This window comes from Belonocnema kinseyi, chromosome 6 (genome assembly GCF_010883055.1).
Source record: "Belonocnema kinseyi isolate 2016_QV_RU_SX_M_011 chromosome 6, B_treatae_v1, whole genome shotgun sequence".
NCBI lineage: Eukaryota > Metazoa > Arthropoda > Insecta > Hymenoptera > Cynipidae > Belonocnema > Belonocnema kinseyi.
In genome coordinates, this window is record NC_046662.1 from 135,680,942 (window position 1) to 135,700,906 (window position 19,965).

Sequence of the window (19,965 nt, forward strand, 5' to 3'; positions counted from 1 at the left end):
CACCAGCTGATAAAAACATCATAGCCAAGGAGAATGAAAAGAAAGAGAGGTATCGAGACCTTATAAGGGAGTTGCAACGATTGTACCTGGAATATTCTGTTATCGGCGCTCTTGGAGGTGCCAAGCTTTCACTTGCTAATGGCCTAAAAAGCATCCCTGCGTGTCAACAATATGGTAGAACAATTGCGGGAAAAATGCAGAAGGCGGTTGTCCTTGGGTCACTCCGTGTTCTTAGGATGCACGAGGCTTTTGCTGGATCGTCGTATTAATTCCTTTACAGACTGTAAGCACCTATCTCACGGTTGTGAGACGTGGTTGTGGCTGAAATTTTACCGCGATTTCGCTGGAAGCGGGTGCAATTTTTCAGATTAGCACCCGCTCCCGGCGAAATCCTGTGGTTGTCCTTATGACAAATTTTTAATTATATATATAAGTCGATTGTATTTCGGATATTATGCGTGTATTTTATATACGTATAGATCGACCACTCACGCAGGTCTGTAATGAGAGCCATCCAGGCCCGTTAACAAACAATAACTGACTATAATTGATCCGGCAAATTAAAGGAGATCGAGAGCTGACTCTGCTGAATATATACGCTGAATATACGCGACTTAACCACCGGAATGGTTCGGAATCACGAGCTAGGTGTAAAACTAACGCGGAACTCTAACGTGACCACGTGGTCGAAGGCACAAAACTCGAAAATGGTGCAAAAAAAATGAACCAAACACTTAATAAATCCTAATGCGAAGTTCTACACAAGGCCCTACGCACTGACTCGAACAAAATGCATTTCAAATAAATCAAAATTTAGGTACAATGACGCGAGAGCAAAAAAAGGAGGCCAAGCGAGGTAATCGACCGGCACGGAGCCAAATCTAATTACAATTCCCAGTCCCGATATTGCGTCGCCCGCCGAATATATGTACAAAATGTACAAAAAAAAGTCAATGCAATTCTATCTGTCTGTATATGTCTTTTCTTATCGGCTGAGCGTGGCACTTGTTGGCAATTGGTTATTAAGAACGAAAGTGACAGATTTTGTGCAACACACCAAGACCGTCCACTGGCAGTGTGTTCGGGCGAAGGTGCGTTCACAAAACCTAATATACCGTAAGCCCACAACGTAAATGGTACCGTGATACGGGTAAGGCCAATTTTCACCTGAGATGTTCGTCTTATGATGAGGACCGTAAAAATGGGTAACTTGCAAGTCGGAGTGGATGCATTTACTGGTGGCGACCTAGCAAAGGTGTCAATTTTGACATTCAACTGACATGAGTCGGATAAGGTTGAAAATTGGTGTACATGTAGGGGATAACATTAGAAATAGCACTTGCGCATTTTCAGGCACTTACCTGGATGCAAAAATGTTGTCAGACGGCCTCAAAGTCGCCGGAAATTCAGGTTCAATTGATTTTACAGAAAAAAGTTTCAAACAAAAGTTGGCCCACTCCCAGAGCTGCATATTTTCATTATTATATAATTTTTGTTGTAAAATTGATACATGTGGAGAAAACATCGATTAAAGAAATACCATAGCAATAAAAAGCCAATTTTTCTACAAGCCATTCTTTCGAAAATTTTCAGAAGAGAAAAGATACTCCTTTACAGGTATACTCCAACATTAATAAGAAATTTCTCATCCAAATAGTAATATTTTTATGTTATTTCTTTAATCGATGTTTTCTTTAAGTGTATCAGTTTGATCAAAAAATGATATAGTAATGAAAGTATGCATCTCTGGGAGTGGGCCAACTTTTGTTTGAAACTTTTCCCTGTAAAACCAATTTCAAGAAATTTTACCTCAATACCGGCGACTTTGAAGCCGCCTGACAACACTTTTGCATCCAGGTAAGTGCCTGACAATTTTCAGGTGCTATTTCTAATGTCATCCCCTACATGTACACCAATTTTCAACCTTATCCGAGTCATTTCAGTTAACTGCCAAAATTTACACCTTTTCCAGGTCACCACCGGTAAACGCATCCACTCCGACTTTTAAGGCACCTATTTTTACGTTATTTATCATAAGACGAAGATCTCAAGTGAAAACTTGCCTTATCCGTATCACGTTGCCATTTATGTTGTGGGCTTACGGTCTATAAGTCACAGCGCCGCTATCGTAAAAACTACGAACTCAAATAAGCACTAACTAGACCATTAACCGATTTTCCTGACAATATTCAGTTAGATATAATAATACCACAATATTCTACTATAATCCCTAAATCTGACGTCGGAATTGAAGTTTATCGAGCTTAAAAATACAGCGCGCCTACCAGAAGGACAGTGCACTAAATAGTACTTAACGAAAGAAAGTTTCATGAACTTTGGAAGATTTCAAAACTTATCAAGCTTCAACATTAGGGCCGAAAAATTCAAGCTTATAACAGAATTATGTGCGAATTATTAAATAAATATTGAATAGTATCATCTGTCCTTCAAAACAAATTATTTTAACCCACTATTTAAACAAGTCACGAATTAATTGTTACCAGCACAGTGGTTTTACTTTACATGAACCGAATAATATTTTTATTAATGTCAGAATAAAAAAATAAGGAACTGGACTTTGCGCCTAAAAACTCTTGATTGAGAAGGTGAGACTATTCTGAACGTTTTCGTTTCGCTAGGCATGATAACTTATCTGACCTTGACCTGACGCGAGTGCGCATGCGCTTAATGAAACTTTGAAGCATTTCAAATCTTTGATCTCATGAAATCTTTACCTGGTGCATAGGGCATTTAATGTTTGATGAAAGGTTTCATGGAGACATAACCCTGACTAAATTATAAGTCGACGTAAAACAATAAAGCCACTCTCGCTATGTTTCCGACCATTTTCTGCAGCGCCTTCATAGTGACGTCACTTCCAGGCAATATGGCGTTGCTTCGGGTTCCATCAAGAATTCACTACACCGAGTTTAATAAGGTCGGGGTCTTGTAGTCATCCGTGATTCTGAGGTCGTGCCTCGGTGACATGGCGTTCGGAAGATGGCATAAGATGACGTAGTCATGTGGAAATCTGATTGACCACCGTTGACTCTGATCACAACAAGTGACCAAGGAGTTTGAATTGTCACATGTGTTGATTATGTTGGTCACTGATAGGTATTCCAGGACGTCCCATTGATATTTCCATTACTTCATAGTGGAAATACCAGCCCTCGTTGTCCTGGTGTTATAAACAGCGTGGATGTCATGATTTCACGCCCAAAAAGCACGGCACCGAGATAATAGTAAAAGGTAGCAACTAATAAAAAAAAAATTATCTAGAAGTTTGAAGCCCGCCATCTCGTGTTGGGATCGGAAACTGAAGACGTGGGATTGGGCAGCGATTCCATGGTAGAAATAAACTTTTATCAGGTGATTGATATTTCACCGATTACGCATGAAATAAATAATCTAGGTTTACAATTTTTGATAAATGCCCCTGGTCGAATTGTGACTTTCGCTCTTGGTCATCATAATGTGTGTCCTCAGATCCGATTCAATAAAATTAAATTCGTAGTGACAGGTATGTAAAAACCCTGTCACATATTTTATAAATAATTATTTGTTATGCTAATATAAGTATATATGTATCGGTCGGCACTCTTTCATAGAAACAAGTCGGTAGGAATCCTGGTAGATCTATGAATGTGAAACGAAAGTATTGATTAGCAGCAACAATTTTGAAGGAAATTTTAGGCAAAACTACCACTTCTTGATTTAAACCAACCCAAACTTTACTTTCTTTAACCTTTAGCCCTTTCAACTTGAATATTTTATGATAATGAAATCTCTAATAATTTAGCTGTTCAGAGAACTCGTGTCAAGAATAAATAATACTGAGTTGTGGGTGCACAAAAGCGAAAGGAAAATTGATTCTGATTGAGAACCTGAAGGATTAATTGAAATTTTACGTTATTTACGCAGTTGTTTTAGTTTTAATTTCCAGGATCGCTTTTCTTTATTTATATTGATTTTATTGAGACAAATCAGACTTTGTGCACATCTATCTGGATGAGCTCCCAATTATTAAGTGGCTTGAAAAGCCAAGTCAGACATTTTCACGTCAACGAACACGTTCATAAGAGAAACAGCTCAGTGTCACAAGATTCCTTTATGGCGAAATTTTCACATTATTCAGAACGTTTAGTAGAAAACTGTTGAGCTTCCAATTATTGATTTCCGTGATCGCAGCTCGATCGCGACTACTGGTCCCGCTAATGCTGTCCCGCCCATCGCCTCTTATCATAGGTGGGTGCGCGCGCAACCTCTTGCGCTCTGCTAAGTCGTGTTGCGTAATTACTACATACTTTCTGTGTTAATTATTTCATTTTTTAACATAATGTCCTTTAAGACTAATAAAATTCTTATGACAGTGATCTAATGTACTGATGTGAATATGATTTTAGCCATCGCAATGAAACAGTTTTTCGGGTCAATTTTTGATCGACTGTTAGCAAACGCGGCACCCACCAAGCACAGTGTTTCCCCATGCCCAAATTTCTATGTAAAATATTGCGTACACGCTTAGTTGACATCCTAGTAGGCTCAGCTATCTCACTTACCCTTAATCTGTGGTCCTCTATCACCATTTTATGAATTTTTTTGATCATTTCAAGAGTTGCCACCTAAACGGGGCGTCCTGGACGTGGTTCATCACAAGTGCTCGTGCGACCTTTCTTAAATTCAGAAACCCACCTTTTAACCGTCGAAAATTATGGAGAAGAGTCTTTCAGTGTGAAATCAATTTCTTCTTTAATTTGAAGTGGTGTTAGGCCTTTTAAATAGAAGTATTTAATAAGCGCACGATTCTCTGATTTTTCCATTCTTGCACAAACAATCGAGGTGTATTGTTCAGTAGGCTCTCAAATGTATACTAATAGAGCAATCGACTTAAAAATTGATATACAAGCTAGCGAGATAAAAAGGTCTAGCTAAGAAGGATTTGATAAAAAGACAAACTCAAACAAGTCAGAAAAAGTACCTCAAACTTTAAAAAAAGGAACAAACAACAGATTTGTTTATGAAATTTGTTTATAACAATCACATTTTTCATAAAATGTCAATGTCCTGCTACACAATATCATTGTCAAACCAACTGAAACCAATTTCTAAAAAAAAGTTCTTCAAACTTTAAAAACTTGCACAAACCAATCATTCACAATTATCTAAACGAATATAGTCATTATTCCCAATGGTTTTGCTGATCAAATCATTAACTGAGGAGATGCTGTTCTGCAAAAGCGCGGACTTCTGAATATCCAATGTCTTCGTAACTGAATTATTCTGGGTACAGCATACATCGTTGCAAATGAAAGCGATTTTCTCCTAAAAATGGCAAGGAAACACGAGATGATTCGCAAAGGTTCGTACATTTACAAAGCCTCACTTCTAAAAGCTTAATTAAAGAAAGCTAAATTTCAAAAAATCCTTTGTACGGAAATTTTACAGAAATTTAGAAGATCCACACTTGTCGAAGGGTCAAACTTTTCCTTTCCTCAGATCATCAGCATTTTAGCATGCCAAGACTGTTTTATTTCCACCTCAGTATACCGTGACCGCAACTTACGTCAAGAAATTCCCACCAATAGGTGCAGAGCGTGCCATTCACACTTTTAAGGTTTTGGTTGACTCTTTCCCTTATCTGACTCTTTTTTTTCTTTTATATGTATTTGTCTCTAATGAGCCGGAAAGGAGATAGTTTAGGAATCTTATTTGAAATTGTGAATTTTTCTACGCTCTGATTTCAGAGCACAGAATGATTCAAAGAAAGTAGATTTCATTTTGAGCTTAAGTCCACGTGATGAGTATAACAGCTGATCAAGTCAGTCCTAAGATCAATATTTTTTCATCCATATCGAAAAGTAAAAGTTTCAATAACGCGGAAATTATTTTCGGGAAATGTTAATAAATATTAAAGGGTCGTTTGTGGCCTTGCGAAAAGTTGGCAGAAGAAAAAAGTTGATTTATGAAAATAATGATTATCGACGAACACATTTAGTCTTAGAACCCGTAGAAGTTCGAAGTTGTTTACTCTCTGCGATAGTACTGCTTTTACACGGTTGATACGTATGTCAGGCACGTGCTATGTACTGATATAAATTTGTTTATTTGCATCAAAAGTACAAACATTAGTTGTTGGATTATTTATGTATAATGTTTGTACCGAAATAATACCCAAAAAGATACCAAAACTGACTCAGAGGTATATCCAAATAATATCGAAAATTTACTCAAAAAATACCAAGAAATTTTTTAAAAGAAAAAACCTACTCATCCTCGTAATTATAAAAAAGTAAAATATTTAGAAGAATTAATATTTCATACTCAAATTTGTACTTATTCGGTTTAAATTTGTTTGTACAAGACAACTCAGAGGCTCTTGAGAGTCTAGCCACGTTCTCTCTAGAGACGGTGGGGCAATACCTGAGAAGCCAAGAAGGAGTGGAAGCTGAGTCCCACTCCTGGACAAAATAGTGGTAGGCAATGGGACGAGCTTCGAATATGCACGTGACAACAGAAATATTGGGGACTCTTTTAGACCACAGTCTTTCTCTCTCAGCGTCCCTTTCTGATTCAAAGAAAAACATTACTTATTTTTTCCCCTTACAGAGTTTCTTGTACACACCTTCCACTTGGTTATCAGGATCAGAATCTTCTGTGTCTGCACATGAGTCAGGAACAACATCATTTTCGAAATCATCAAGTAATCCTGAAATGGTTGAGGTTGCATTCAAGTAAAATTGTCTGTCATGTAAAGTTTACAGCTTAAAATGAAGATCGACTTACCACCTCCACGATCTGGATCCAGTTTTTCCTACGAACTGTTCTGCTATAAAAATTTGTCGATGACGAAACAAGCACAGCTATGATAGTTAATGGAATTTAAAAAGCTTTAAAGAAATAGCACCTTGTCGTCGTCGAGCACCGAAACAATACAGCGATTAGGTGCTGTGGCATTTCTTCTACTACATCCAGCGGCACTCGACATGTTCAAGACACACTTTTTACTCATGTGCCTTTTTTTTACTCATGTGCCTTGTCTTTTTACATGTGCCCTACACACTTTTTACTCAGGTCAATATCTTTTAATGAAATACTAGTTTCTTTTTCATCAGAATAATTTTTTAAATAAATTTTTTTTTCAAATGCGAATTTTGAAAATCTAAAAGTTGTGTCGGGTTGTGCTAGGCATGCCAAATAATTATTGCCCTGCACACTTTTTATTCAGTGGGAAATAATTGTTTTGCAGGCCAAGCACAACCCAGCACAACAATGTTTTTATTTCAACAATTATTATGATGATAAAGAAACTAGTACTTCATTAAAAAATATAGACCTGAGTAAAAAGTCTGTAGGTCAATAATTGTTTTGTACGCGTATCACAACTCAGCAAAACTGTTACATTTTCGAAATTCGCCTTTAGAAAAAAACTTTTTCCAAAATTATTCAGATTAAAAAAAAAACTAGTATTTCATTTCAAAATATTGACCAAAGTAAAAAGTGTGTAGGGATATAATTGTTTTGCAGGTTTAGCACAACCCAGCACAACTTTCAGATTTTCGAAATCGCATTTTGAAATTTGTTTGTTATTCCAAAAAATATTCTAATGAAAAAGAAACTAGAATTTCATTTTAAAATATTGATATGAGTAAAAAGTGTGTAGAGCAATCATTATTTGGAAGTCTAGCAGAACCTGGAACAATTTTCAGATTTTCGAAATTCGCATTAAAAAAATTTTTTTTAATTATTCTGATCAGAAAGAAACTAGTATTTTATGAAAAAATATAGACCTGAGTAAAGAGTATGTAGGAAAATAATTGTTTTGTACGCGTAGCACAACCCAGCACAACTGTCACATTTTCGAAATTCGCATTTTGAAAAAAAAACTTTATTTCAAAAATTATTCTGATGAAAAAGAAACTAGTATCTCCTTTAAAAATATTGACCTGTGTAAAAGGTGTGTAGAGCTATAATTCTTCTCCACGCGCAGCACAATACAACAGAACTTTCAGAATTTTGAAATTTGCATTTTAAAAATTCTTCTTTGTAATGTCACAAAAAATGATTTTTTGTTAATTTCGGTTCAAATTTTGACTTAAAAAAAAATGTAACGGCACAATTGAACACAAACCTAGTACAATTCAGCATATTTTTTTTATTCTCGAAAAACCAAAATGGCGTTACAGGCGCGGAAAACTTTTTTTGGCATTTTGTCTCCAATTTTAATTTTGTTGAAAAAAAATTGCGGCACGATGGACCACAAGACTAGCATATTAGTACAATTTAGGATAACTCTTTTTTTTTAATAAACTGGCGTTTCTGATCCGGAAAAGTTTTTTTTTAATTCTGACTAAAATTTTGAATTTTTTTAAAAATCGTTTGCGGCACAATTGGGCACAAACCTAGCAGAATTCAGCACAAATTTTTTTTTATCAAAATGGACTTGCCAATTTCTTGGACATGCGCCAGATCTGACAGCTACTTCCATTTTTGACATATAATTTTGTTGCAACTGATTTTATAATCGCGCCCCTGAAAACTAATGAGAGCGAGGGGTCCTACATGTTCTAGCGTTATTTTTCAAAAATCTTTGTTTTCTTTGGTGATTTTTTAAAATCATAATATAGTTTTACTTTTTTGTACCTCTAATATTTTTTGCATATTTTCTTTACAGCTTGCATTTTACGTAGTTTACCTTTCTTAAAGCATTTTATTAACAATTTTATCACACTCATTTTTCTGTATTTTTCAGCGTTAACTGTATGTTTGCTAGAACTTTTATTAGTATTATACTATTATATAGTTAAATGCACTGTTCGATGAATTCCTTGTAGTTTAATTTATTTTCTGTGGCTTCCCTCCGGGAAGAAACCAATTTTTCCGATAACATATGTAGTTGTTTTTATTAAAGCCTATAACTTCATAGAGAAAAAAAATGTCTCGGAAATTTCGTTTTCTCCCAATTTTGCTATTGAAATTTTTACAATAACAAATTTAGTTGTTTTTATTACAGCATGTAATGATGTGGAAAAAAATCAATCTTTTCTGGCAAATTTTGTTCCATGGTTTTATTAAAAATAGCAACACACAATCTATCGAAAGGTGTAAAAATGTCGAATTCAATTTTTTTAGAGTAAGCTCCCTTTCTTAGGCACGCGTCACCTATTAGGATAAGAAATCTTTAAACCTGGCTGTAACAAGAATTTTTCTGATTAATTATTAAATCATTTGTGAAAAAAAAGTTACAGATGAGGGAAAAGGGTCGTAGTCGTTTTCCCAGTTTTTAAAACATCCTGTGAAGTTTCTAAAACTGTATCAGTAATAAAGAATTCCTAAGCAAGGTTAGAGAAATATTTGCATGAATTGAAACATAAACTTATAAGACCTAGAACTGATGAAACCGATACATGAACTTACTACAGGCTCATCGACTCTGCACAAGTATTTCAACCCACCCAAAATATCCTGCGAATGGTGAAGAACTTAATGAGAACCCTTCGTGAATAGATAGAAATAATAATATTATCAAAATAGTTGGAGCAAGAAAAAGACAAGTTTTCCTCCGCGGTAGAGATGAACGTAATAAAGTTCGAGGAAAAAAACGACTCCGTTGTCGCTCTTTTCCTCCAACTTCAATCTGTTCGTCTTTACAGCGGAACCGAAACTTGTATATTTCTTACTCCAACTATTTTTCGATCGCACTTTTCCTGGATAATGATATTTGTTCTACTATTGCTCTAGGTGCCTTATATTTATCTTATTTATATTTATTTTAAAAAGGCTGGAAAAGAGGTTAACCATATTGAAAATTCCTTCACAGTATTCAGTCCGTAAATATTTTCCTAATTTTTTTTTATTTTCTTTTTCCCTAATAATTTTGATTTATAGATTTTTCAACTTCTGGAGTTTTTGAAGATTAATTTTTTAGTCTCTTTAAAAAAAACCCACAACCAAAAAAAAACTCAAAACCCAGTCCCAGAAATCTGAATAATGGTAAAGGGGGTGGTGGGGAGCAAACGAAAAGATCCCTCAATTCGCTCGAATTGCCAAATCGCATGAGCGTTTATACACTGACTGTATAGCAAATTGTGACAAGCGACAGGAATCTGCATCGAAAAAAAATTGAACGGGCTTTCCTTAGACCTACTATCGGTGTATTTTTCTATTATCTTCCCTCCATTAAGTATACCGCGTTCAAAAAAAATTGTTCACGCCGATTATTTCCTCTTTGGGCTGAATATCAACTTTGAAAAATTTCTTTTTAATTAGCCTTAAATTCGCAGTTGGAGGGATGGAACTTGAATTTAAATCAGCAGAATGTTCACTCTAAACAGTCTAAGGATAGCTGTTTCAGTGTAAATATTCATACTATAACCGTAAATTTTAATAAAACCTTTGTTTGGCCACGCCCTTTATCTACAAATTGAAAAAAAATCATTACATCATTTTTAATTGTTAGGCGCGCATCGCGCACGTGCCGACAGGGCACTTAAAACTCAATGAACTTGGCATGAGCCAGATTATATGTCCGGGCTAGTTTTAGGCCTTTGACTAAAGTTGTTGGTAAAGGGGATGAGTTAGCCTTATATAAAAATTTAGCGTTCATAAAGTCCCTCTGACTTTCAAATAAAACACATAGTAAGTCAGAATAAAATGGCGTGTGCAATTTTATTTAAATAAAATCAAAAAGAAGCGGGGGGTGGGATAAACTATTCGCTGTGAAAATGTTGTTGTCAGGTAGGCGGGGTCATATGGTGAATAATCTAGTTTCCACAAAAGGGGAAAGGAATCCGACTGTACATCACGAATCACGATAACTCATGGACACACGTGGCTTCTAAATGAGATTTAAAAAAAGGGGCGATTCGACGCAGGAATTTAAGGAAAAGCCAGTCTAACGCATTATTTATCTAGACAGGAGTTAATTCCTGACGGAATTTCAATAATAACAATTTTACATCAGACAAATAACGAAAAAGGACCTGAACGATCCGGTAATGAGCCGCGCAGCCGATACTTCAAGGATTTACGTGATATAATAAATTCGTAATATGACTCATAATTTATCAGGCTAATAAACGGAAAGAGAATGCTGTTCAAAAGGAGAACTTATGTAGTAAAAAAAAGAAATCACGTTGTGATAATTTACACCTGCCATGAGGCCAAAATGGCAGACGGGAGCCCAGAAATGACGCTAAAGATGACTACTAAGCTCTAAACATAATTTGCAGTTTGGCCAAAACGAACGGAAGTACCCACCCACTGATCCTTCAATAAACCAAGAACTTGTCCTTTGGAGACTAAAGAAAATGCCGGTGGCCTTTGAGTTCCGAGGAGGTCCTCGTGTTCCTACCCAAAAACAAATCAAAGCAACAACAGAATCATAAAAAGAGACTATTTGCAATTAATTCGGACACGAAGATCTCCGAGAATAATAAACCTCCCAATGAGTATAATCAGACCTTACCTCGATTCAAGCTAAACTTGACTCCACTTAACATAATGAATTTGATTAAGAGAAACGAATGTCAGAAAACGCACGACCCGAGGTCCGCGCTGTGCGGCTGCTGAACGACTGAGAGCGCGGCTTGTAGTGTGCCGCTCGGCTGGCTCTCTGTCGTACCGCATTTGGTAAAAAATAACACAACAAATCTAGGACAACCAGAAATGATTCGCATCCCATCCCGGAGTCATCCCTGGCTCTAGAGGAATCCCAGGATAGCAGCTACGTTTTAGTACTATTAGTGGTAGAAAGCGGAGAGACAGGAACTATCTTCATCACAAAAATCTCAATTCTTACCACGACGGCAGGCGAATCTCAGTTCTCTGCCTGCACTCAGGAGTTCCAAAATCCCTCTTCCCGTGGCGATTAAGGGTCGAGACAAGGACATAAGTGTAACAGAATAACGACAATATATTAATTGTAAATTCTTAAATTTAACTTAAAATATGCTCTTGCAGTAGCGTGCCACGTAATGGAGGGCACCAGCATTCGAATAGTGGTTAAATAATATAATAATGTTCTGGTAAATATAGATAACTTTAGGCGATTGATGTTGTATATATGGTAAAAAAAAAACTTATGCGGCTTATGCGGCCGCATAAGTTTTTTATTCAATAATGTTCTACGGACAAATTAGTCCTTTTTACAATACATAAACGAGGTGTGAACTTTTTTTCTAGGCATCGGTGATGAGTCCTTGGGGATCTCGGGTCATACGCAGTCGATGCTTCTTGCATAGGCAGGACTCTACCCCTCCCTTCATCTGTCTCCCAAAGTACCCTGCGGGGCCACTTGGCCTACCTCCTCCTACACGTAGATGGGCGACGGAAATTCTATGAACACCTGCCGCCGGCTTGCGCCACTAGGTTTTCCATGATAAACCATAGGTTTCCACGTGAGCCATCCGCAGAATGAACTCGTTATTGCCTATTGCAACGTTTTTCCATCTACATCTTTCAGCTCGATGGTATATACACTTCCAGGCCAAACTCTTAAGACCAAGGAAACGGAAATTCTAATACCGAGGAAACTCGTTTCACTTGGGAGAAAAGAGTTCGTACACGTTGTAGGACATTATCACTGATTTGATAAGTGATGTGGCGAGTATGTAAGTTATAGTGGCGGCCTGCCGATCATGGTTAAAATCGAAATAGAGTTTCATAAGGACATGGAGCGCGCCGATCTTTTCAGTTATTTTTGTCCAGGTGTTGATTTTCACGGGTAGTAGGATACATCGAGGTGACGGCTCGAACTGTTCGAGAAGCAATTTCAACAGTAACAGTTCCCAGTCGAAATTAAGAAAGGCCGGCGATGTTTTTAGGGAACTATGATAGGCTTAATTGTACGCAACCTAGAAGTAGCTCAAGTACTGACCCCAATTACGTTGGGTGTCTTCCAAACATTACCTGATCATGGTCTTCAAGACCCGGTTAATACTCAAGACAGAATTCGCCTGCACGTGATACTTGTGTTTTACATAAATAGATATTATATTTCTAGTACAAATCTAGCACAAATAGTGATTCCCTAACTAATTACCACCGTGTATTGAAAATATTCACTAATCAATAGCGTGAATAAATCTTGAAAGGTCAAGATATGTGACGTGCACCGAAGAAACGGGGCCTACTTTAAAAAAATCGAAATCATAGTTTTTACACCTTTCGATAGTTTTTGAGTCGCTCTTTTGAATAAAACCATCAACAAAAAAATTTGAGCGTTATTATTGTTAATAATTGAGTTGTTAGCTGCCCAAGAAATCGAGCTTCCTATCGAAAGCTCGATGTCCCGTGAAACACCTCCCACCACTGACCGTTAAATCTCCGCGTCTTATCTATACCCCGTCCGACCGTGAATTACACAGGATGATAAAATTTTGACAAAAGTCAAAAGCCAGAAAGCAGACCAAACATTTCTTAAGGATTTTGGTGCGCTGAATCCAAATCCGGACTCCAAATTGCTCATGTACGTCAGGTTTTCAAGATATCCTAATCTAAAAGTGCAAAAAACGCGTTTTTTAGCTGTTTTTGAGGTTATGTAACTGTACAAGAAAAATGTATACCACAAAGCTAATATGGAATTTGAAAGTACTAATCTTCCCCTTTCAAACCTTCTTGGATTTATTAGGATATCTTTATTTGTCACCAAAATATTGTAATTTGAAATTTTTTATTTTAGCGTTTTAACCCATTAACGCTGAGGTGTTCAGATTTATACAACGCATTCTCTATTGCTGACGGTATGATATTTTTTCTTCAAAATATTATCTCAGGGGTTTTCGAGGGTGCCCTGTCTATTGCCGGTGTCAGTTTTTTGTTATAACCCCTAGAAGATCCCATATGGCGGCCACAATTTAGGGCTTTAAAAAAGAACAAAGGATCCCGCACAAAGTACCAACAAAAAAGCGTACAGTCGTTTGGAATTAAATTTTGCACATTGATAAAACAATAAGAAATATGGAACCCGTGTCTTTTCATTTCTACTTAAGCCGTTTCCTAGGGGTAGAAACCACCCCTAACAAGCCACAAGCATGCTAACCCACCTGACTCTGGGAACAATAAGTTTAGTCGCATATTTTTCTTGGAATAATGAAGTTCCATGCCACACGTGGGTTAACCCACCTACCTGCTAATAGACCTAAACCCAGAAATCACCCCTACCAAATCATAAGCAGGCTAATCCACCTAACCCTGGGAGCAGCGAATTTAGTCGAATACATTTCGTGAAATAATTGAATTCCACACTACACGTGGGCTAATCTTGAAATGAAATTTTTCAATTTAGCGTATTAACCCATTAACTCCGAGATGTTATGCCATTGTCCCTTGAAAATGTTATCTGAGGGGTTTTCGGAGGTTCCTTTTCGATTGGCTCAGTTTTTTGTTATAACTCCTAGAAGAGCGAATATGGAAAACAGTTAGGGCTTTAAAAAAAACAACAAATTTTACTATAATGATTCATTTAATATTGTAAATTTACTTATGATTTTCCAGCTTACTAAGGCAAGACTCAATATTTTACAACCACTTAAGGCTGGACTTGGGATTGTTCAGCTAAGCAAGAAAGTACTTAATATTTTCAAGCCAATTATGGCAAGCCTTTGGATTTCCCAGCCAATAAAGGCAAGACTTTTTATCGTCCAACCAGTCAAGGAAAGACTTACGATTGCCCAGCCAGTTAAGGCAAGACTTACGATTGTATGTCCAATGAAGGTGAAACTAATTGCTTGTTTTCTTGTGGAAACTTTCGCGCTTCATGTCAAACGAGCGTTTGACATTTTGGTGAAAGTCTTAATGAAAGCGTTCGCCCATTTCTTCACTGAATGCTCCAACATTTTCTGGGAAAAAATCCAAATGAGATTTGAAAAAATGTAACTTCATACTCATCAAACAACCTAATCTTTTAAGATTCTCTAACATACTAGATACAATAGTTCTAAACTTTGGATCTCGATTGTCCCCTAAAAATTTCTGTAAAACATCTTTGAAACTCAACCATGCATCGTTTTCAATAGATGTCATGGTTTTGATGAAGTCATCATCTTTGATAAGTTTTCTTATATCAGGCCCAATAAAAATACCTTCCTTAACTTTGGCATCACTTAAATGCGGAAATGTAGATCTGATATAATTGAAACATTCTCCTTCGATGTTTAGGGCTTTCACAAATTGCTTCATTAACCCTGGTTTTATATGGAGTGGTGGCAATAATTCTTTCTGTCAACAAGACTTTCATAAACAACATTATAATGACCAACTGTCCACTCTAATTTGTCTGGCCATTTCTCCGTTATCCAATGTTTATCCTTTACATGACTGTCCCAAAGGCAAAGAAAACAAGGGTATTTAATGTTTCCTGATTGTAAAACTATTATAAGATTTATCATTTTGAAGTCACCACAAATAAGCCAATTATGGACATTGTATTTTATTTTTATCAGGAGTAATTGGAAAGTATCATAAGATTCTTTCAGTGTAGTTGAGTGACCTACTGGAATTGCAGCTTACTTATTTCCATTATGTAATAGTACTGCTTTCAGACTTTCTGTAGACGAATCTATGAAAAGACGCCAATCCTCTGGCGTTTCCTCTCTTTGAGCCTTGAAGCGCAAAGCTCAGCTTTATCTTTTATAAGATCAAGGTCACGCATAAAATCGTCTAATCCGTTTTGTTCAAAAAATTTAGGACTTTCATCATCTGATTCTTCCCAAGAAGAATCTTCAGTTGCATTAGGATCATCAGTATCCATTGATTCGTGAGTTGATCGGCCACTTTTGTTTTCAGAGTGATTTCTAATACCAATCTTGGCTGGTGTAACGCTTTTTACATCAGGATAAACGAACTTCTCCAAATACTTTTTAGAAAAACCTCATGTTTTGCATAAGCAAAAGTAACAAGCAGTATCATGATCGTTGGGCTGACGCCAAATAGGTGGTTGAATAACAGTCTGCGTCTTGCTACTTTCATCTTCCCAATTTGACAGATTTAATCTACAAGTATGACAAATTGAGGTTGGTACCCACGGTTTATCCAAATTTTTCATTGAAGTCCCATAACAGTTGAAGTATGACGTTTTTATCGAATCATTAATTGATCGACGGTATTTCTCCGTTTCATATTTTCCACAAACGTGACAAAACGTATTAATTTTCTTAGCGCAAGGAATTCTTGAACTCATTTTTTTTCTTATAATGAACAGTAACTTGGAAATTCTAAAACTCAATATATACAAAAATCACGATTGACACGAAATGTAATTATTTTTATGACCATCAAATTACAATAACGTAGCTGTTTCATGAATTCAATTTTTCTTTTACTTTCTCTATTTCTGATTTAATTATGACAGACATTTATATTGTGTTTACAACAGATTGGCCTATGTACTGACCCTCATTCGATTCTCAGGTATCAAAGAGAGAGCACCTGTTTGTGGGTGCTGTCAATTTCTACCACTTAAAATTTTCTTGCCTTGATAAGGGTACTGTACGAGTACCGAAACGTTGGTAATGCAAATTTATTCATTTATGTTTTTTATTTTATTGTAATTTGATGGTCATAAAAATAAAAAAGAAAGAATATAAAAAAATATAATATAAAAATATATATATTTAAAATATATAATATAAAAAAATATAAAAGAAAGAAAGAAAAAGAGAAGGAAGGGGATGTGGTTGGCTGCCTTCTCATTTTTCTTTCCTCTTTTTTATTTTTTTCCGAAAATTTTATTTTGTTGTTTTCTTCTTGGTTTTTGTGGATTTTTTTCAGATTACAATAGGGTTTTTTTTTTGTTTTCGTTTATTCAATGTGGTCCAAATTTGGTCGTTGGATTCTTGTTTTGTTTAACAGGATTTTGCGTCAATTTGATTATTGGACGTTAAATGGGATTTTTAATTTGGATTTTGGTCTAATTTAAATTTCGTAAATTTCGCTTGACAGGTTTCAAATACAAAAAGAATTTTATTACCTATGCATCCACACGTTAGGCCGCCACTCAAGCGTGATCTCTAACACGGAAAGATTTGTAGAAAAAAACGAATTTCATCACCTACGCATAACACGTCATAAAAGCGTCGCCAGCTCAGTGAGCCAGCTAGGGATCGAAGACGATCTGCATCGTAGAACAGCGCACACATACAGCGAATGTGAACATTAGAATGCACACAGAGTGCGCAGTAGCATTCCGCGCAGACCGTCTTCTTTTGTTTTCTCAATGTGCGAAGTTTGGTTCTAAACTCGAAACCTCGAAAACCCCTGATATAGTATTTTGAAGAAAAAATATCTTACCGTCAGCAATAGATAATGCGTTGTATAAATATGAACACCTCAGCGTTAATGGGTTAAAACGCTAAAATAAAAAATTTCCAATTACAATATTTTGGTGGAAAATAAAGATATCCTAATAAATCCAAGTAGGTTTGAAAGGGGAAGATTTGTACTTTCAAATTCCATATTAGCTTTTGTGGTAGACATTTTTCTTGTTTGGTTACATAACCTCCAAGAACAGCTAAAAATAGCGTTTTTTGCACTTTTAGGTAAGGATATCTTGAAAACCTGACGTACCGGAGCAATTTTGAGCATGAGTTTATGGTTGGGGAAGGAGACAAGGATAAATATTCTGAAAAATGTTTATTAGCAAAAAATTCAACAAAGGTTTAATCTTACGAAACATTCCTTCAAAGTAGTCAGTCCATATTTACTTATATTATTTTATTTTATTATATTTTTTGGCAAATATTTTATATTTTAGAGTATTTAACTTCTAAAATTTTTTAAATATTAATTTTTTTAAACTTATTTTTGCAAATTTCTTTTTTAATTCTCTTTTTTTTAAGTGTTCTTTTTATTTCGTACCTTTTCAGATTAGTCTTGAAAATATTTATTTTAAAAAATCTGGAAAAGGGGTTAATCGTATAGAAAGTTTTTGCAGGGGAAGTGAGGGAGGGAGAGGAAGTGAGAGAGAAAATGAGGATGGGGAAGTAAGGGGGAAAATCAGGGGTACTTCCCTTCCCCTCACCATCCCACAAGTACCCGTCTCTCATTTTTCCTTTTCCTCCCTCACTTTTCTCACTCCCCCTTACCTACTTATCCTCCTTTGCAAAAAACTACGGCGGACGGACGGACACCTGATCGAAACCATAAGGGTTTCAGCACGGGGCTGCGCAGTGGCGCCAGTCTTATGTGAAACAGGTCGGGCGAATCTACTTCAGGCAAGCACCCCACCCCCCTCTCTTTTTTGAGAAAAAAGAATGTGACAAGCAAAAAAACGAGAGCGATTATCAAAATAATAACAATGGTGATAAATCAGCCGCACTAACCCCGGAGGAGTATATACTTCTACTGAGAGAAAGAGATTTCCTACAGTAATGGGAGAGTTGATGGAGAATATCTGAAATATTACTCAATTAAATCATTTTCATCTTACAAATTCTTGAAAAACTTTCAATTATTTTAAAACATTAGGAAGCAGTGTTTATTCATTATTTATTTTTTATAAAATAGTGAAAGCTGGAGATCGAAATGAGAGAAATGTTTAAATGACTCGGAAGTGATCTGACTAATTAAAAATAATTAAAATTAATATTATAGGTTAAAAAATTATGTGTTGATTCGAGCACATGGCTGGTCTGATGATAAGTTAGACAAATTTGTTATGGATTTCAAAAAAAACTGTTTAGGCAAAATTGATTAATCAATATTTTTCGCTACGATATATTTGTTGTATTCGACAAAATTAACTAGGGTAAGTTTTTGCATCACTTTTAATTGTCATTTTGAAAAAAATGATTATATAATGAACTGTGATCTCCTTTTTCTGCAAATTGAATTTTTTGCCCCCGTTTTATTTATGCTGGCATACAGCAAAGGAATATATTAAAAGCATTCTTTTTTATACTTCTAAGAATTCAAAGATACTTACGGAATGGTGCTCCCATATGCATTTTCAGCTAATTTATTTACACAATGCATTTCCCAATTTTCGGCCCACTCCCCCTCAAGACAGGTTAGCGGGCGCCCGACCTGTCAAGATATGAATGTTAGACGATAATTAATAATTATTATTTACTTTCTAAATCATCGTAGTCAACAATCACAATTAAGTAAAAGTATCACGGTACACATTAAAGTAAAAAAATGAAAATAAAAAAAAATGAGGTTCATGTATTTACCTTTTATATTTTGTAGGCAGCGAGAGAGACGTCATCGTTATGAGGGAGGTCATACCTCGGATTCGGATTCCTCGAATTCAGAATCACCTAGCCCAGGGCGTAGTCCTCGAAATCAAGCTACAACCAGAGATCGAAGAAATCGAGATCATAAAGACACCGAGGTCGAAAACGATAATGAGAGAGATCGAGAAGACAGAGAAAAAAAAAGGCAGAGCTCACGGAGGCGTCAAAGAGAAGAATCTCCTTACCGTTATTTATGTCCAAAAAGTGGCCGCTGAGCCTAACATTTGAATGAAAAAACAGACAAGCAATAATATAAAAAATTGTGTAAAAAATCTTCGTCTATATCTATTGATCAACTCACTGACGGTGGAAGTGCTTTCGAACATGAATTATTTTAAATGTGTGATAATTCGAAAGCGTTCTGATGGAGAACACTCTGAAATTTTAATACTTACAAATTTTTGTTATTTTCCAGTTACAATACTTTAATCAGAAGTTTTTTGTATTTATTTAAAAACTATCTCTCTAGATTCAGTAGTTAGTATAAAATTACGGAATATTTTTTAATGCAATTCAACTCAAGTTAACTATTACTTCTCGTAGTAATATACTGATTTTTAATGAATGAAGCAAATGCTTAAATCACTAGTGCATCATGTTATCAAACTCTATATGTGGCTTTTTTAGATCGATTATAGTTCGGACTCTTGGAGCTACAACCCTGTTGTCGGCATTTCTTGGTAAAATCAATAAGCATTTATTATATATCGTCGCACCTATTTCATATAAT

At 35.9% G+C, this 19,965-nt stretch overlaps 1 protein-coding gene across 2 annotated transcripts in view; it reads left to right on the top strand.

Annotated features, from left to right (window-relative positions):
- Positions 1–19,667, top strand: part of LOC117174242 (CLK4-associating serine/arginine rich protein-like) — a 192,334-nt gene extending 172,667 nt beyond the window's left edge. For both annotated transcript variants that reach the window (XM_033363145.1, XM_033363146.1), the window contains exon 13: positions 19,189–19,667. In XM_033363145.1, the coding sequence (XP_033219036.1) occupies positions 19,189–19,450 (262 nt within the window). In that variant the 3' untranslated portion in view covers positions 19,451–19,667. The remainder of the gene's footprint in view (positions 1–19,188) is intronic.
- The last annotated feature ends 298 nt before the right edge of the window (positions 19,668–19,965 follow it).